The sequence below is a fragment of the Nematostella vectensis genome, chromosome 9 (assembly GCF_932526225.1).
Source record: "Nematostella vectensis chromosome 9, jaNemVect1.1, whole genome shotgun sequence".
NCBI lineage: Eukaryota > Metazoa > Cnidaria > Anthozoa > Actiniaria > Edwardsiidae > Nematostella > Nematostella vectensis.
This window is the reverse complement of record NC_064042.1, coordinates 5139349-5159384: the sequence shown is the minus strand read 5'-3', so window position 1 is coordinate 5159384 and position 20036 is coordinate 5139349. Positions and strand designations below refer to the sequence as shown.

Genomic DNA, 20036 nt, shown 5'->3' with positions numbered 1-20036 from the left:
AACGCACACGCCCCGCATACAAACTCAAATATGCGCCCGCACACGAACTTTTGAAAATACGCGCACACCCGCATACAAACTCGACAGGTACACGTCAGCACACGAACTTTTAAAAATACGCGCACACCCGCATACAAACTCGAGTACACGTCCGCACACGAACTTTTAAAAATACGCATGAGAGTGCACACTTACCACGCCCGCATACAAACTATATTACACGCCGGGACACGAACTTTTAAAAATACGCGCACGCCATCATATAACTCGAATACACGCCCGCACCCATATAATTCATTTAGTAAAATCACACCAGTGGTCTTTAATGACTATTTAATTATTAGTTGACCCACTAGTTGGCTCAAGATCTAGCCTACCAGTAGCGAAGTGTACCCAAAAATGATAAATGTTGAAATAGGAGACTTGCACTGAGATGACGTGACTTTTGGAAGGCAAACTCGCGGGCACTCAGGGCCTTTACGGCAAAGAAACAAAATAAAAAGCAACTAATATAGCGCTTACGAATCAGCCAGAAAGTTTCTATGTCAGAAATGGCTTATTTTCATTAATTTTTTTTTTCTTTTCATCCCTTCTAGCGTGGCGGGCGCAGCCATTTCAGCAAAAAGTCATGTGATTTCCTAGTGCAAGTCACCTTTGTCCAAATCGATTTTAACTAAAACAGTTATCCTCTCGTCCTCATTATCGCTGAGTCAATATTCCATTTGGCACTTGGCCCTTTCCTTAAACCATTGACCTGTTGACCCATTATATAAAACCTCCAGCCCATTCACGCCTAAGGAATAATTGTTAAATAGCCACCTGCATGTACATACAAGATCTCAAATACACACACGCCCACATATGAATTACAACACATGAGCACTTTCAAGTAGTATGTATTCAAGCCTTTTTATCATAAGACTACATAAAGGGCTGCTGCTAAGCAGACTAGGGTTTCTGGTGTTACACAAACACATAAAAGCGTTTGTCAATTCATAATAAAAATCAAGCTCTTGTACAACATTTCATTACACAAGTTTTAACCACATGTCCATGCGATCTACTAATGATTTGTCATTTGATGATGACAAATGAAGAACAATTCATAGCAAAAAAAGATCATATATTGACTATAAAATCAAATCTTCAGATTACAATTTTGCCTGAAACTGATCGGCAATAGTATTTAATTGCTTCATAAAGGACTTTTCATCTTCAGAGGATGATTTTGTCCAAGCTAAAGGCAAATGCTTTGAAACAGGGTTTCTATCTTGGTAAAACCCCCCACTTTTTAGCTTTTCTTGCTCTGAAGACACACACAGCCACACTACAGTGTCAGCACCCTGTTCACTTGTGCGAAGCATGGTCTTGGTGCGTCGGTAGAAGTCAGGCATAGATGAACGGACAGCTGGGGTGTCTGCCCAACCTAGCATAAAAATGATAATGTTTAGGATTTTAACTAAGGAAGCACCTTTAAAGGAGCATGCTTGATCTAAAAAATCTGATAGAACACGAATTTGTGCACAACAAAACAACATTAAATCTTCCTATTTACTTTATTCAAGCTTTTATTGGCATTTTCCATCAAATTGATTATATCTGGAGAATCTTGTTTGTTTACTATATGCAATTTGAAGGTTTTTTTAAGCATGCAATCTATACCAAGAGCTATAGGTATTATTCTCAATCCATGTCTATTATTATTATCAAATACATATTGAATGATATACCTGGATGCATTGATGCAAAAAAGATATTAGGATAATCTTCAGCAAATCTCTCCATCATTACTACTTGTTGCCTCTTGTTCTGTGAATAGACCATAGCACCATCAAATGTCCTCTCAGACTGGAAGTCAGAGCCATCTAGCTTCACCAGCAACATTCCACCTGATGAAACAAATATTTAGCGTCACTGACCAAAAATACCCACCCACACATTTATTTTACTATTTCACAACCTACTCTCAATTGAGAATAAAAAAGTATTCTCTTTTCACTCACTCCATATTAAGGGGAGGGGGGGGGGTGTTCCGAAAATAATCCCATGTCCAAACACCAAACTTTAACAAATACACCACCCACACCCAACGGTAGTGATCCTTGTTTTTGGCACCGCTACAAAAAAATAATAGTCTAGTTAATGGCTATCCATCTCCACCCTTGCTTCTGCCTTACACTTACTCAATTGATAGTGCTGAAGCAGGTAAGGTATCTGCTCTCTTTCCAAAAAATACAGGGGATTACAGTGGAGCCAGGAATTTCAAGAGCCCTCGATTTTACGATGGCATTCTTTTCTCCCGCCGGAAATACAATGAAATGTATAAGAAATTACCTTGATTTAACGATATTGGATGCAACAATATTTTTGATTTTATGATACATATCTGTTCTCCTGAGCGTAATTTTGACCTCAATACAACAATATTACTTATCCTGTCTATCAACATAGAGAGAAAAGCTCAAGACACCACACATGCACACCACAGCTAATCTGTTTTTTTGACTTGACAGGTCTTGTTAAATACAGATTACGGTCTTACAGAGAGTTTAATTATTTTGTAAAAGTTGTTAAATTAACCTTGCTACAACAATATTTTCAATGGACTTTCTTTTATATTCAAAATCAAGGACCTCTTTGCAATGATACCTCTATTCTACAATATATTATCTTTCCCCCAAGGCATATCGTAAAATCCTGGTTCTACCGTAGTGAGGTTTGTCCCCAGGCAGCCCAAGGCTACTGCCAGTGGTTTATAAAGGAATGTATTGGGGAATTTATATGAGGGTGTTTGAAGCCCACTACGAATTGTGTTTCTTACTGTACATAAAAATAGTAAAGGCTGGGGAGTCGATCTGCTAACAGCCATTGCTACTTCGAGGCCAGATAAAACTCGCAAAAATCAACCAGCCGCCAATCCAGCACAAAAACACTTTGAATACCTTAGCTTTCAATTGAACCGAGTCTCATGTCACTGATTTGCAAATTTCACTCATATTTTTTCCATTGTTTACCGCCAACTGTTGAATTCACCATCTGTGGTGGCAGATCGTGTGCACTTTCTGACCGAGGGGTTCTAGGAACAAGGCACTGCTTCGGAAATTCAAACTTTGAGGTCGTACCGATTGAGTGTCTTCTGTGGTTTCCCCTGCAACACTGGTGGTACAACAGTAGAAACTTACTTGGCGCAGGTGTATTTTTTTCGCTAACATATAAATTCCCCCATTCATTTCTGTATAAACAACTGACAGTAGCCATGGGATACCTGTGGTATGACCAGCCCCGATCCCCACCAACGAAATTGTCTAGCTACGGCTTTAGTCACCTGATGACACCGTGATAACTCGAGGCGATTCTTGTGACGTCAGACAGGGAAGCAACTCCTTCGTCAGTATATACGTCCCTAGTGTATTCGTAGCGAAATTCATCTCCAGCCCATCTTCCGTTATCGTCCTAGTGTTCACCATACAGCCCGCGTTATTTACTAGGACATGCAATGGCCGATTTGAAGCAGCAAAGTCGCGAGCAAATTTACAAACGTTTGAGGGCTGGGACATATCTAACACGTGTAGATATATATTTTGATTGCCTGATTCTTGTAAGAGCTCTTGTCTCGCTTGCTCTCCGCGCTGTTCATCCCTACAAACCATGTGAACAGTAGCTCCGGACTTAGCTAATGCTCGAGCAGTCTCTTTCCCTATACCACTATTAGCGCCTGTGATCATGAAAGAGCGCTTCGATGCTGCTGCTAAGTCGTCTGTAAATGATTTCTGGTTGAAGCATTTATCTGCTGCTGTGAAACCTCCTTTGGTATATTCTCGGAGACCTTTTGCGAACCAAACCGAGTAGCGATAGACCGACATCTTGTGTTATTTCAAGATGGTACTTACTGTTACATAATCATGTTTCGTCCATGCTCGACCCAAGCTCCAACGGGAGTGAACAGGTAACCCAAAGGCTAAAAGGCAAAGGTATTATTTAAATTCGACTTTGCCTGCTTTTCATTCCTTTTCAGGGTATTTTTATTTCTGGTGGAGATATTGAATTGTAGAATTTTAAACTTACTTTGTTTTATGATTTATGATTGAGAACGAACGAGGTGTCTTGATTTTCTAGGTAATATTTATTAGAAACAACAACGTAGTTTACAAGGTCCGAGCTGTGTCAGCTATGCTTTCATGTATGCCTCTATTCTAAGTGACGTCACGTAAACCTACAAGAGACTGTCAATCAACTATCGTGACATCTCCCCCCTAAAAGTAGATACTGCTTATCTAACGTAATATGAACTTTACAGTCTTAATATTAGTCCTTAGAACTCTTCAATGTATCTCATTGGCTTTTTAACAGTTCTACCACTACGGGTTTTGAGCTCCCTAGTATTAGCATCATCAAACTGCTCAGCTCCTGTAGAGTCATCAACATTTTGAGTGTCATCGCTCTTGACATCCTCTTCTTCCGGTAGCTCGTAGGGAATAGGGGTGACGACAAGATAATCTTGACCATCCGACATTGCAAGATCTGCTGCAATCATCTGCCATGGTCTATCCGGTAGGGGTGTGGTTCTTAGAGGTTCCTTCCTCTGCGTAGGCTGGTTGACTAAACAGAATTCACATGACGCAACCTTCCGTGCGATACTTCGTGCTCTCTCGCGGCACTTTGTTACACCCTGGTGTCCATCATGGATTCTGTCCAAGACGTAACCGCGCATCGATTCTGGGATAACAATATGACTTCCAAACACGAGCTTGCCATTGACTTGTGATAGTTCGTTACGAATTCCAAAATACTCTCGTATTTCTTCGGGAACCTGTTTTGGATGCATAGGCCATCCATTTCTAACGTATTCCAATACTAACTTAAGCTTGGAATCTTCCTGAGTTTCTTGCTCTATCTCTCGAAGTTTATCTTTCGAAATTCTAGTGTTCACTACTGAGTCTACGTATGCTTTAACATCTTCGCTGTCTGACACATTTGACTTAAGTGGGTTTCTGCTCAGTGTGTCTGCTATTATAAGTTCCTTACCAGGTATGTGCACTGCTTTCGCATTAAACCTCAATAGGCGCATTAGCAGGCGTTGACATCTCACGGGTGTCTTATCCAAATCCTTACAGTTAATCAGCGGTACTAGCGGTTTGTGATCTGTAAGAAGTGTGAAAGATTCTAGACCAATCAGATAACGTGAAAATCTCTCACAAGTCCACACGGATGCCAAACAGTCCTTCTCGATCTGCGAGTATCTGTTCTCTGCTGGTGTTAGTGTTCGCGAGCAGAATGCTACTGGACGCAATGTCCCTTTGTCTTCCTGAAGTAGAACTCCCCCGATTCCGTAGCTACTAGCGTCTGCGCTAACAGTGATCGCCTTGTTTGGATCGTAAAATGTTAGAACTGGCGTTGTGGATATCATCTCTTCGACCTTATCAAAGGCTTCTTGTTGTACTTCGGTCCACTGCCAGACTGTATCTGACTTAAGCAAGTCGTTCATTGGAGCCATGACTGTGGATAAGTTGGGTAGGAATTTGCCAAGGTAGTTAATCATGCCTGTCACTTGGCGTAACTCACTGACATTCTCTGGCGCTGCGAGTGCTTGGATAGCTCTCACTTTCTCGGGGTTTGGACTAATGCCTTGCTGGTTAATCACATGTCCGAAATAAGAGATTTCTTTCTTTCGGAACTCACACTTTTCTTTGTTCAGTTTCAAACCCTATTCTTCAATGATCTTCAAAGTCTCGCGTAATCTTTTGTCGTGTTCTTCCGGGGTTTTTCCGACGATAATGACGTCATCCATTATCGCGTATGCTCCTTCTTGGTTCTTCAACAAATCTGTCATGCATCGCTGGAATATCTCGGGTGCAGAGGTTATACCAAACGGCAATCTTCGGAAACAAAATCTGCCTTGTGGTGTGATGAAGGTCGTAAGCTTTGCGCTTTCATCAGTGAGGGGTATTTGCCAAAATCCACTTGACGCGTCGAGCTTTGAAAACAAGGTCGCTCCAACCATCTTGGGCGCAACATCATCAAGGGTTGGCAGGACATATCTCTCTCGCTTCACAGATTCATTTAGTCGTCTCAGATCAACACAAATCCTGACCTTCTCATTACTCTTTGCGACTGGAATCATAGGCGCGCACCAATCAGTAGGCTCTGTAATTTCCACAATTATACCTTCGCGCTTCATTCTATCCAGCTTACTCTCGACTTTAGGTAAGAGTGGGAACGGGATTTGTCTGGCGGTATTGACGTGATACGGTTGTGCACCCTCTCGTAACTCGATTTTCACTGGCGCACAATTAAGAAGACCAATATCTCCGAATACGTCAAACAAAACTTCTCCAACTCTCTGTACTAGACCCATTTTACAAGCAGTGTCCCGTCCTAGTAAATTGTTCACTTGCTCTCCTGCAATAACAAACATCTTAACCTGGTATGCCTCCCCATTTGGCTTAGCTTCAGTCAGAAATTGTCCTTTACAGATCAGTTTTCCTCCTGGACTTGAAATATCAGCGCGCTCTGGCTCTAGCTTTGGAGGGTTTGGGAGATGATTATAAGTCGATTCCGACAAAACTGTAATATCAGCCCCCGTGTCAATCTTGAAATTAACAGGTTTCTGGTTGATTAACAAATCAACTGTCCATGGATTCTTTGTTCCGTCCGATTCTACATCTCCTAAGAAAAATCGCTGGTCTCCCTGTGGTTGTGGAACCTCATTAGCATTCATAGGTGGCGAGTGACAAGCTGCCGCAAAATGATTGTTTTTATTACACTTGTTGCACTTTTTTCCTTTAGCGGGACAAACATCATTATTAGCGTGTGTGCGGGCGCACCTGTCGCATTTCTTAGCTCCTGTTTTTTTCCCTTGCCCCTTGTTTTGTTCTTTGAACTTCCGGTTTCTGCCGTGCGTGCGGGAACCCTGTGGTTTACGGTGAACTTCTTCGAGCAATTTCTTTGGACTTTGGTCTGAAATTTGAGATTTGATCAACTCGGATTGTCGAAACAGTTGATGGCGGAGGAGGCTTTGGGAACGGGAATGGGATTTCCAGGAAATAACTCGTTTCCGTTTCGTTTCCAAGCCCTCGCGGACATGTGTGTGAACCAATCAGATCAGATCTTATTGTATATCTATCAGATGAAAACGAAAGCCACTCCTACAAGCGGAAAAAGTAAAAGTCGAGTATCTGCCCGCTCTTTACCTAAACTACTAGACACACTAGGAGGAAATGGACTCTTCGAGTTGGCAAACAGAGAAGACAAGCATCAAAGAGAGGGTACACTATATGTATAGTAACTCTTTGTTTAGCGATATCGAGTTTCTCATCACTAAGGCGGACGGTACCGAAGTTCGATTTCCAGCGCATAAGTTCGTCTTGTCCGTCAGTAGCCCTGTCTTTGAGGCAATGTTCTTTGGCAATCTGGCAGAATCCGGACCCACTGTCCGTCTTCCAGACTGCACCGTAGATGGTTTTCAAGAACTTCTGCGGTATCTTTACTGTGACCAAGTGGTTTTCACAGGTAAAAACGTTTTGGATGTTTTGTACCTCTCAAAGAAGTACATCATTTCGCATTTAATCGAGAAATGCTGGGATTACATCGAACGTGTTATCGGCTATGATGATGTTTTCCATGTTTTACCAAAAGCTATAACAATGGGGGAAGAAAGAGTGCAGGGTATCTGTTGGGAGCTTGTGGACATTGATACGGCTAAGTGCCTAGCTTCTGACGCGTTCCTGGAAGTCTCGAAAGAATTGTTGTGTGATCTTTTGAAACGAGAAAGCCTAAGTATCCCAGAAGTCAAGCTATTTCGAGCTGTGAATCGCTGGGCAGAGAAGAAAGTTGAGGAGAAAGGGATGCTTGGAAATCCTAAGGCAAAGAGGGAAGTGTTAGGAGAAGATTTGATATATCTTATCCGTGTACCTTTGATGACTGCAATGGAATTTGTAGAAGTCCTTTCCAACAACATTCTCAACGAAGTGGAAATTCAGGAACTTTCCAATCATCATGTCAAAAAAGAGGCTCTGACCCGCTTCAATGCAGAACCAAGGCCAGGACTTGAGCCCATTGATGAGTTGCCACTAGGGAAGGCAAACTCAAGTGATGTATCTGGACTGTTAGACGGAGAGGTAATTAGATTTACTGTTAACTCAGAGCTGTATTTGACTGGTATTAAGCTATTTGGGGAAAAAATTTTAGATAATTTTAATATAAATTTGATGATTCTTAACGGGAATAATGAAGTTGTTAGTCAATGTAATTTTGGTAAAACATTTCTATCATGGGTAGCAGGGAGAGATCTAGATGAAATTGCTCTCAAGTTGCCTGAGCCAGTTCGTGTCACACCTGGTTTAAGTTATTGTGTTAAGGCACATATCCAGGGCCCAGTGAAGTACGATTTTGGGATCACAGCCTTGCCCGTTGTTTATGGTCAGTGCACAACTACGTCAAGTCCTATAAGATTCAGTTCAACACCAGGCCCACCATGCAAATCTAAGTCAAGTTCTAGAGGTATTAGTTCTGGTACATCACCAGTTTCAACTAATTCAAGCTTTAGTACAAATTCTAAAAAATACACAAAAGAACCAGCTCTCCAGTTTTATGAGAGAAGTGCCAACAAAGTTGCATCTGAAACACATACACAGGAAGAAGAGGGAAGTCCGGAACCAGTATTCGAAGGGTATCAGTTTTCCCTTGCATTTGCAACACATACACAGGAAGAAAAGGGAAGTCCTGAGCATCTACAATGCACACAAACGAAGAAAAGGAAAGTCTGTAACCAGTATTAAAGGGTCTCAGTCCTCTCTAGACTCCAAGTCTCCTTAATGTATCCTAGGCATGGGATAATTCCAGTGCTATTTCTATTCAGAAATGTCTAAACCATCTGACAGGGTTTCCTGTGGTAGACAATTGGAGGTGACATTAAGGAACCTTCTCCAAGATGGTACTTTTCTTATAGATAAATTTCCTTGCATTACGTATCAGGGCAGTAGCAGGCCTTGAAATATTTGGGGCGGGATACATAGACATTTAGAAAGCTAGGGTTTTTGAAAGACTGGTGAGGTTAGGTAGGTTGTATATTAGAGTAGAAAATAATATAAGCAAGTCACTAGAATCACAAATATAATGTAATCACAATATATTTTTATAAATAAATATTAGGGTAGATATGGTCAAATAAAACTATATTATTTTATCACATGTAAATGAAATCAATGTAATCATGTCAATAATAGCCATTCTAATGGCTAACTCAATTCATGTATCATGTAAACAATAACATTTTACTGCCTCAGTGATAGCTGCAAATAAACATGTGCTTGACTTCTACTCGTGACTCTTGAATATTCATTAGCTCTCCAAATGACTATTTGGGACTATGAGTAATGATAATTATGCAAATGTCATTACTTGCCAACAAAGCTTTTAAATTTTTGAATTTGTCTAGCAAGGGTGTAGCCTGACGTTTTTCGTGATGCATGCGGTTCCTCACAAAAAAAAAAAAACAACCCATCACATTAACTGTCTCTCACAAACAACTTAGCTCAGTCACCACGAGGTGGCTATTTCTCAACTTAATTGGATGCTAATAGGAATGCATGGTGGCATAATGAACTATCATGACTGCTAATTTATTGTTGCAGAAAGGATTTAAGCCAGGAAATGTTTTATACTCGGTCAGGGATAAAAAAAAGGATAGATCATCTAGGAGCAATGGAAGCTGGTGTAACAAGGTCGTTTAGTCAAGTGTCCAGAGATTGGGTCCTAGAGGTCAGGACCCCAGCCTGCTCATGGTTGTCCAGGACAACATTTTTTATGTCTTGCTCTTTAAATTTTACATTGTTATCTGACATTGGCATTGGAGCGCTCGTTATGTACAGTATGGGGTTGTAATTATATGGATATGATGGGTAACAAATGTTTTCACCCTTAGTTCACGGTAAAAGTGATAGGGATGCTCGTCGGGAAATTCGAAAAAATACCTGCACGACCAAAAATTGCTATCCTAAAAAATACCTTAGAAGCCCTAAAATACTATTTCTAAGAGAAAAGCCTGAAATACCCGACACCCGATTTCAACCTTTAAAATACAACGAGCATCCACATCAGGTCGACATGGGAAGAACCTGGGGTCGAGACAATAGATCGCTACAATAATAGAGGTCATGAAAATACACATTTCTAATGTGACATCCATTTTTATTCATTCTTGGTTATAGTTATGCCATTGCGGAATAACCAGAGTGCTAAGCCATCCTTGTTCTTCACGAACTTTTTTCGGCAATACTGAGAGCACGAGGAAAAGAGAAAAGGGAGGTTCTTTACGCCAAACACCTCGTCGAGTCCTTTAATCACACGCAAACCTTCGCCAAACTTTGCCCCTCCACAGCAATCGCATTTGTCAGGCCTGTAAAACAAAACAAAAACATAAATACACCAGACACTCTGAGAGGCATGGGGGGGGGGGGGGGGCTCAGACAAAACAATAAAAACAGACAGGGGTGATCATCCGCAAAATAAATTTTAACCCCAAGGGATAGCACTTTGGGCGTAGTCAACCGAAATTTATTAGAGGTGGTAAATTGGGTGAGGTCAAAGAATGGAAACCTTTAAACACCCCTAAGAAATAGCAGTTGGTCGAATTTTGTACCCTAAGAGATAGAGTAATTGGAAAAATCCTTCAACACCCCTAAAGGTTAGCAGTTGGTAAAAATTTTATACCTTAAAAGTAGGACCCGACAGCTGTGTACTTTTTTGGAAAGTCCCCCCGGGGGTATATATTCGGGTTGGTTCTCACAAGTAAGCAAACACAAGAGCAAGGTAGTTCTAGTCAAAGACTAGAACAGGCACACAGCTATAAGTCTTCCTTTTTTGGAAATCTGGAAATTTTTGCACGAGGTACTGTACGGGGAGAGAAAGAAAGAGAAATACTACGAAGAGGGGTGAGGAAGTTGAGGAAAAGGTTCGTTACTGCGGATTTCAAAATTCTGCGAACCCCTGTCAACGATTTCTAACAACTAAACCGCTTTCTGGCTTCTGCCATTCAAACAAACGAAACTATATTAGGTGCTTTTTTATTGGTTAGTGCCTTGTGGAGAGGTGTCGTGATTGAAAAAAAACAACCATCAGTGCTGCCAATCAATCCGCACAAGAACTTTGAATGACAGAAGCCAGAAGGCGGTTTAGTTGTTGAGTTGTTGGAAATCTAGAGTTCACAGAATATTGGAACTAAAAAATGTTGGGCAAACAAAACTCACATGTTTAATAATTTTTTCAATGTTTCAGGGAGTGCAATCATAGCTGCAATGTCTTGATCGTGTCTTGCTACATTGAGTGCACACAAATCTAATAGTCTCTGCAAAATTGGAAAAAAACAGAAACAGATAAATAATTTTTTAAAATGGGTTAGGGACTGTCAGATGCCATTCTAGCAAAATACCAAGTGTGAGAAAGTATCCATTTCCCTCGGCTGATTTGAGAAAGCTGTTGCAATATTTTCAATACTTGATGGAAACAATAACAAAGGTGTGGCAGCCAAGGGCTTTTTAACGACTGCAATAATAATATACAGCTGTTCATTAGCAGGTTTTCCAATGTCATGTGGCTCATTGTACTTCCGTGTGTATAAATCCTTTTATTTCTTTCATATGCCCTTTGTAAAATTCTGGCTTTACTAGGGAAGGAGAGCAGGGGCTTTTCCAGTACTCCCATAAAAACAGACGGGGGTGATTGTCAGCAAAATCAATTTTAACCCTAAGGGATTGCACTTTAGGCATGTTCAACAGAAATTCTTGCCCCTAAGAGATAGCAAATTGGGTATGGCCGAAGGAATCTTTAACCAAGAGATGGTTAAAATGGAAAAAAAAACATGTTAAACACCCCCTTAGGAATGACAGTTGGTTGAAGTTTCATACCCTAAAAGATGTGACGATCACCCCTGTTTACTTTTCTGGAGAGTCCCCCCCTGGGTTATTGATATTACCCAAAAGACCCCGGTGACGAGGTTGACCAAAATATATTCCTGTCTAGGGAATGGTATACCTGTGGTTGGTTACTTGCTGTCTCTCTCCAGAAGAGTGGGTGAATGAAGTTATTACTGATCCTGAAGTACTTGAGCGGTAAGAAGAGAGTACTGATTGGCATGGCTCCGAGCTGATTCCCCTCAAGGTTCAACTCACGTAGTGCTCTACAAGTTTGGAACACCAATTTAAGTCCATATCATGCCTGTACATTTAGGGGTAGGGTTTGGATGAGTATTTCTTGATCAAAAACTCAAAAGGCCAAGTTGAGTGCAGATTTAGAATTCTTCGTCACAAAGTGGAAATGTGGCTTCCATTGACTACAAAAAAAGCACACTCCCCATCCAAATCTAGTATGATGGGGACAGTCATACTCATTTTCAACAGCCAATATGGGAAAGCTAATATTTATTTTTTTTAAAGTTGGTATAAAACTAAGTTATGAAATTTCGTTTTTGACGATTATTCTCTTTAAATTAAGTGTCTTACAAATATTGAGAACAACAACAAAGGCGGGGCTGACCGAACCACTTCAAGTACCAGACTTTATTGCAAATGAACTGTTGATTTTTTAAACTTAAACAAGAACAAAGGAGTGGCCAATCAACATTCTTAAAGCCTGAAGTAAGTCTCTTGAATTACCTTAATTTCCCTATATCAGCAGGAATGAAGGATAGTCGGTTATACGACAGGTCTAGCAGTTCCAAGTCTTTTAACTCAAACAAACTGCAGATAAAACACAAAAACAATTTAGTTAAAAAAACTTGAATAACAACTAACATCAATCTCTATCAGGCCCTACACAAAACAAATAACAACAACAGCAATCTCTATTACATAGGTCCTACACAAAGCAATCGCTTGCTGCTTTTGTGTTGCTGCTTGCTTTCCGAATTTCCTTGTAAAACTGTTCCTAGTTAGCCACTCAATAAAAATAATATAAGAAGCAGTGGTGCTAAAACAAGCATTTATGGTAATTGCAGTTAAAAAAATATATTTATATTATACAAAAAATGATAGCTACAGTATGACTAAATTGTAAGATTGGTCCATATACAATTTGAAGATAAACATTGCAAGTTGTCTATATATGCTAATATTAGCTTCCATATCTAATCTTTAAAACAAAACAATAAAAAAAAAAAATATGCCTGCCCATCAACTTGCTAGCTATTAATATGTTTTCAAAATACTTTTATAGTACCTTTAAGTGGAGTATCAGAAATAACAAAGACCTACATACTTTTCAAGATCTTGTAAAGGACTTTCAAAATGATACCATACTCACCTTGCTGGAAGACTTGTCAGTAAATTGAAAGACATCTCAAACACTTTTAACTGTGATAAATTGCCAATACCTGCTAAGACAAGACGTTTTTAGAAATAGGTAAAGTACTAACAGTTGCTGATTAGCCTAGACTTGGGGATTGCACACCCACCTGACCACAAAAAGCAGTAAATTCTCATCAAATAATTGCTGAAGTTTTTGCTTAAGGTAATTCCCTTGAAATAGTTCTACAACCCAAATTTTTTTAAAACTTGGCATAAACAATATTGAAGCTAAGGGCTTTCAAAAAATGTAATAAAAAATAGGGGTACCGACCCCGTTTTCACAACAGAGGGGCGTAGAGTTGACGCGTTTTTACTGATCGCGCAAGGAAACATCCCAACTCTTAGTTTTCAAAAAGAGTGCCTATAGTCTTTAGAAAATTAAGTTCTGTTTGTCGAGCTGCCAAAATCCGATCTCCTAAACAATAACCCGTAGTAGCTAATGTTCAAAACAAATCACATTTTAAGAAATCGCACTAAAAGACATTGTTTTCGCCACTATTCATACGGTAAAAAGCATATTTTTACGGCTTTTAAGAAAAAAAACGAAACTTCTACAACCCAACTTTTTTCCCCTTTCAGTATATCATTTTTCCGTATTTGAGCAAATAAAAAATGGGGGTAACCGACTCCGTTTTTTTGCCAAAGAGATTTTAAGTAAAAAAACGTGCGCCTTTTGCTGTGTTTTCTTGTACAACTGTGGCGCGCGCGCACTTAATACCGGAAAATTCGAACAAACAGCGCACGCCACTATGCGCAGTGCAATTCAAGGGAATTACCTTAAATCCCTACCTGAGTACCCCCACTCAAATAACGTCAGTGCTAACAGCAAATGGTGATTAGCAAAAAAACATAATGCAGTTGAATAAAATTGAAACTCATTGCTAACGTGTGACATTTGAGCATACCGACAGGCTAGCACATGACAGGTGCTGGTCCGTTCTTGTTTTTGCTGCTCCAACTTACCATTTGGAATTGCTTTGATTGGGTTGTTTCGAAGTTTGAGGGATACAAGCATCTTCAGTTCCAATATCTCTGGTGGAAAGACCTACAAGAGGGGGTGTCATACTTCAGCTTTATCAAGCATCAAATACTTAGTCGTCATGGCAGTCATAGCTATCACATGGAAAAAGAATAGTATTTATGACGACCCTTCAGCAAAAAATGACCAGCATTTTTGCAGCCAAGGGGGGTGTTGCATTTTTATAGGGAAAGTGAATAACACAATACTACAAACTGTGATGGGTTTTTGCTGGCTCGGTCACTTAATTTCAGGGGCTGGGTCTAGCTGAATGGGGGCTTTGGCCCAGCGACAAAGAAAAGGAGGGGAAAATTATTTTTTAGACATTTGAATTTTTGGCAGCCAAAAGGGGGAGTATACCCCCCCCCCTTAAGGTACGGTTATACGAGCAGCAAAATCATACAACTTTTTTGGCAGCATTTGCAAAAGATAAACTGGTTCTTGCTGATGATCAGCCATTTTTTTTCTTGTGACTCTCGTTCAACCAACCAAGTAATATGGGCTACATCTCTGAGTTTTGTTGCAAAAAGTAGAACCATCTTCTACTTTCTGCAGCACACTTTTTCAACTTGCAAGAAAAAATTTGCTGCCAAAAGTTGTACGATTTTTGTTGTTCGTATTACAATATCTTTAGATCAATTACTGAATTTCCAAACACTTAGTGTTATTAGGCATGATTTTTTTAGAGGGGCTGCACAATGATGAGCGGCATTTTGGGGAATGAGAGGGGGTGGTGTTTGTGGTGCTGATGATATTTTTTCTTACCCAGAAGTCATTGAAGGATGCATTAAGATGTGTCAAGGTGTCTACCAACTGACTCAGACTAGGCAGCCTGTTTAGGAAGTGGGCCTATAAAAAAAATTACTGAGTACTGGAGGAGTTAAAGCAGAAATACAGTATACCATTATACATTATTCTTTTAAACCACTTTTCCTAAATAAAATTACTTGAGCCTAAGCTTTCACCAAAAACTGTTCATGGTTCTAGCCTGGGGAAGATACAGTGGGTTTTGGGTGGATATTTATATACAGTTTTTTTTATTAAAAAAGAAAAAGTTTATCTCTTTGCACTATCAGGATCCATATCATCTAGCCTGCAGCTTTAAAGAAATGAAAAAAGTAAACCATGGAGAAATTGTAGGTTTTTTTCTGCTGTTTGAGATCAGTCAGTCACATAGACAGGATTTCCTGAGGAAGGGTGGCAATTACAGATATCACATACAGTATGCTGGATATCAATATAGATAGCAAAATGAAACAACCCACGTTCAGTGGTAACAAGTGACCCATGAAATTACCAATTTTGGAAAGTTTAAGACGGCGCATATCCCCCTGTACCTGGAGACACCTACAGAGGAGGTTGCGAGAGAGGTCAACCTGCAGTTACTTCTCACCTTGACATTCAGCACAGCAGACTCGGTCACTATGGCATTGAGAATGACAGCTTCTAAAGGAGTCACCTGATCTGAATAATCTTCTGCACTCACTGCAGAAAAATAAACTCTTTTTCAGTTTACAAGTATGGGACCAGTGGTATAGCCAAGATTTTTAATGGGAGGAGGCCCAAAAGACCCTCAAGGCATTTTCTCCTCTATATTAGATAATGTCTCATCCATTTATTTTATTTTTTTTTTTGGGGGGGGGGGGTGCTTGTGGGGGGGTATCTGTGCCCCCAGGGCCACCCCCTGGCTACGCCCCTGTGGCACACACTACCAGCCATCACAAACTTCTACTATCCTATAGTTCAACCAGCACTATCTCTAGAGTTTATAAACGAATCAATGTAATTGGATGGGAAGGATATGATGATGATTCACATGCTATGATGATAATGATGGTAGCGGTGATGATTATGTTGATAATGATGGTGGTGTTGATGATGATGATAATGATGGTGGTGGTGATAGTGATGAAAATGGTGGTAGTGATGATGATAATAAAAAGGATGATGGTAGTGGTGGTGGTAGTGGTGATGATGATGGTGGCGATAGTGGTGGTGATGATGGTGGCGATAGTGGTGATAATGATGGTGATAATGACGATAATAATAATGGTGGTGATGATGATATTGGTGCCAAAGAGAGTGGATGATTGATGATCCAGATGGTGGTGTTGATAATGATGATAATGGTGGTGGTGGTGATAGTGATGAAAATAATAATAGTGATGATGATAATAATAAGGATGCTGGTGGTGGTGGTGGTAGTGGTGATGATGATGGTGGCAATAGTGGTGATAATGATGGTGATGATGACGATAATAATAATGGTGGTGATGATGATACTGGTGCCAAAGAGAAAGGATGATTGATGATCCAGATGGTGGTGTTGATGATGATGATAATGATGGTGGTGGTGATAGTGATGAAAATAATACTAGTGATGATGATAATAATAAGGATGATGGTAGTGGTGGTGGTAGTGGTGATGATGATGGTGGCGATAGTGGTGATAATGATGGTGATAATGACGATAATAATAATGGTGGTGATGATGATATTGGTGCCAAAGAGAGTGGATGATTGATGATCCAGATGGTGGTGTTGATGATGATGATAATGATGGTGATGGTGGTGATAGTGATGAAAAATAATAATAGTGATGATGATAATAATAAGGATGATGGTGGTGGTGGTGGTAGTGGTGATGATGATGGAGGCGACAGTGGTGATAATGATGGTGATGACGATAATAATAATAATAATAATAATAATAATAATAATAATCTTTATTGCCTTAGATAAATCAACATGTCTAAGTTTACAAAATATAGGAGAAACCGATTATAAGTAAATGCGCTACATCAATTATATGTCACTATATTTAAAGACAAGCCTATTGATGATGATATTGGTGCCAAAGAGAGTGGATGATTGATGATCCAGATGATGATTAGTGATGCCCTATTTGATGATGACCAAACTTACCAAATGGAGACGCAGTTCTAGGTATAGCCTCCCCTTGAAAGAAAGCTGGGGCAGAGCTTGGCAGGATGATATTAGTTTCTTGGTAGGCAATCACCTCTGGCCAACTTAACAAAGAATTTGATAACGGTTAATAAAAAAAGGACGGTTCATCTGGAATTATTTCCATCTTTCATATACATTTTTACCACTACTAAATTTAAAGTGTTAAGGGGGGGATCAAATGGGCATCTTTTTGGGGTAAAAAAACCCAAACAGATATTGTCTGTCACCAACCCCTCCATCTTCTAAGGATAAATCCAACAGAATATAGAGCAACTTCCATCAATTGGCATCAAAAATCTTGAAATTTTGAGTCTGCATAATAGTTTTGGTGTCTTTAAAAATGTAAATGTCAGTATCCATTGTAACTTACTCTTCAAATGTGAGTGCTTTTTCTTTCATCATGAGTTCTGCTTGATAGTGAGCATCACTGTGTGCAGTTTGTGGTGTCTTTATCCTCTCTCTACCTGAACCATCAGCATTTTTTCTGATCTCTTGTTGTTTCCTGAGAGAACTTCTAAGTTCAGCATCCTGCTTAGCTTGACTTTGAGTCCTTGGCCCTTCAGGGGCAATTAACTCTGTGACTGTTGGTTGAGCGACTGTCTGGATAGTCTTTGCAGACTCTGGGGTATGTGTATTATCGGCCCCTGGTTGTTCAGCACTGTCCCTACTTGTGTCATACATTGTTTTTGGCTGTATTGGAGGCAATGGTCTTTGTATTTGTCTTGATGGAATAGTGTGTTTAGATGTTGCAGGAGTTACTGGTTGGGTCTTGTTGACTTTTTTGTTGTAAACCTCCTGGTCTTTCATTGCCTCTAGATTGGTTTCCATTCCTAAGTCAGGAACTCTCATTTCAATTGAAACTTGTCTAGGAGGTTTTCTTGGGGTAACATCTGGCATTTCAACGCCTCCTGAATAAAAAAAAACACTTGCTAAAAAGAGGAAACTTGATATAGTAGTATTAGTATGAGAGTATTATTGGTATAACAGTATTGATTCTATAATGCCAACAGTATAACATGTGGGATAAAATCTTGATTTAAAGATATTCCAAAAATAATGGTGTCAATTTTAAAGTCCTAGCTTGTAGACTACACATTGTCCTCATGCAATCCCACCAGTTTTCTTCTGGTGGGCTGAGAGAAACCTCAACCGACAAGAGAGAAAAGAATCTATCCAGAAGAGACTTCCAATAGACACACTGCTTATACACTATGCTTGACACTCTGAACATAAGAAATTGCGACAGTTTAAATGAATTCAAGACAATGGTTGAAACCCATCTTTTCAGAAAAGCTTTTTAACATGTTTTAAAGAACCTATCATTTCTAGCATTATATATTAATGGAATATTTTCCCCTATACTAAGTTTTCTTTCTATTGAATTGTTTGCTGTTTTTACTATATTTCTTATATCAAGTGTATTTTGAGATGCTATGAGTTAGTTAGTTAGTCTAGGCTAGCTAGTTAGTTTTTAACTTTTTTAATTTTTATATTGTAAAGCGCCACTGGATTCATAGTAGAAGTGGCGCTATAAAAATTGATTATTATTATGTACTGCTTTTAAATATTTATGTTTTCTGTTAAAAACAGAGATAGTTTTAAGCAATGGACCAAATTTTAAAAGGAACTAATGGATCAAAAAGGGCCAGTAACATAAGTAGAAACAGTGTGTGTGTGTGTGGGGGGGGGGGGGGGTGTCTGTCTTTTTTCAGAAAACAAATCTTGAGGTCCCAAAAATTATATCACACTATTGACAAATGCACCATAATTTTAAGTGTTAAGGTGTTAAGTCCATTCAGTAGCTGAGTATTACTGTATTAACAGTAGGCTATAATCACGGTTTGAATAAGGTTAAGTGTTGGGTGTACTAAGTAGAACTTTATTAACTTCAAATAAATTATTAATCAAAACCACTTACTTTCAATTTCCAAATTGTGTAGGTGACCCTGCCTGGGTCGATTGGCGGCAAACCAGCTCGTTAGCTTCTCGTAGTTTTGTTCTGATACCATCGTCTCGAAGGAATCCTCGTCACATCTAGAAGGCAAGCGCTGCAGAAAGTTCTTGAGTGTGAATGTAGGAGGCGGTCTTTCGTATAAATCTTTAATGAGAACGTCTGGTGGATATTCTCTGATTTTCCTAGGAGCTCTCGCAGGTAATCCATCGGGTCCACGAGGCTTGTAAGGCTGCACAACAGAAGTATCTGGCAAAGGGACATCCCCGTGGTACAGCTTTCTCCCTCGCAGGGGAGAGAAAGGTTTCGGCTTGACTTTTCCAGAGTAGGAAGTTACTGGTGATTGGGGACGGTGCCCTGACTCTTGATTCTCGCAGGTTATGGGAGGTACCGGAGACACGGATTTAGGCGGAGTTGGTAGTTGTTTTGGCGGCAAAGGGCGCCGTAGAAGAGGCATAGGCCTCAAAGAACTTGCGGCAGCCGCCATGTTGGCTTCTTGTGATCACTCTTTGACTTTGGTGTTGCTATGACAACGCCAACTCTTCCAAATGGTAAAGGCGCCAAAAACAATTAAATTATATATGATAAGATGATCGCAAAATACTGTTGGATCATTTTTCTTTTTTTGTTTTCAAACGCACTAAATATATTTTTGAATAATTTGAAAAATTGAATTAATTCAGACTTTGTTCGAACCGGAAGTCTAGTTTACCGGAAGTGTGGGGATATGTACGTGGATTTTGATCGGCAGCGTGGAACT

General features: G+C 39.8%; 4 protein-coding genes across 5 annotated transcripts; 1 reads left to right on the top strand and 3 right to left on the bottom strand.

Annotated features, from left to right (window-relative positions):
* Positions 1-580: 580 nt before the first annotated feature.
* Positions 581-3922, bottom strand: LOC5510997 (dehydrogenase/reductase SDR family member 12). The gene is made up of 3 exons (XM_001631359.3): positions 3326-3922; positions 1731-1889; positions 581-1426 (listed from the first exon to the last, which is right to left on the bottom strand). Exons 1-3 carry the CDS (start codon positions 3861-3863, stop codon positions 1152-1154), a joined length of 972 nt encoding a protein of 323 aa, XP_001631409.1. The 5' UTR covers positions 3864-3922; the 3' UTR covers positions 581-1151.
* Positions 3923-5704: 1782 nt separating this feature from the next.
* LOC116617496 (uncharacterized protein K02A2.6-like) lies at positions 5705-6718 on the bottom strand. Its single transcript, XM_032380206.1, has one exon. The coding sequence runs from the start codon at positions 6716-6718 to the stop codon at positions 5705-5707; it is 1014 nt and encodes a 337-aa protein (XP_032236097.1).
* A 282-nt stretch (positions 6719-7000) lies between these two features.
* On the top strand, positions 7001-9318 carry LOC5511013 (BTB/POZ domain-containing protein 1). The gene is made up of 2 exons (XM_048732204.1): positions 7001-8466; positions 8524-9318. The coding sequence occupies exons 1-2, from the start codon at positions 7218-7220 to the stop codon at positions 8775-8777; spliced, it is 1503 nt and encodes a 500-aa protein (XP_048588161.1). The 5' UTR covers positions 7001-7217; the 3' UTR covers positions 8778-9318.
* An 853-nt stretch (positions 9319-10171) lies between these two features.
* On the bottom strand, positions 10172-19831 carry LOC5511012. 2 transcript variants are annotated; one of them, XM_048732202.1, is made up of 11 exons: positions 19244-19831; positions 17696-18233; positions 17284-17387; positions 15752-15843; positions 15124-15207; positions 14304-14385; positions 13297-13369; positions 12651-12734; positions 12031-12175; positions 11247-11344; positions 10172-10396 (listed from the first exon to the last, which is right to left on the bottom strand). In XM_048732202.1, the coding sequence occupies exons 1-11, from the start codon at positions 19761-19763 to the stop codon at positions 10189-10191; spliced, it is 2028 nt and encodes a 675-aa protein (XP_048588159.1). In that variant the 5' UTR covers positions 19764-19831; the 3' UTR covers positions 10172-10188. The 2 variants fall into 2 exon arrangements, with proteins under 2 accessions (XP_048588159.1, XP_048588160.1); XM_048732203.1 differs by having other exon boundaries at positions 13297-13366; positions 19244-19827.
* Between the last annotated feature and the right edge of the window lie 205 nt (positions 19832-20036).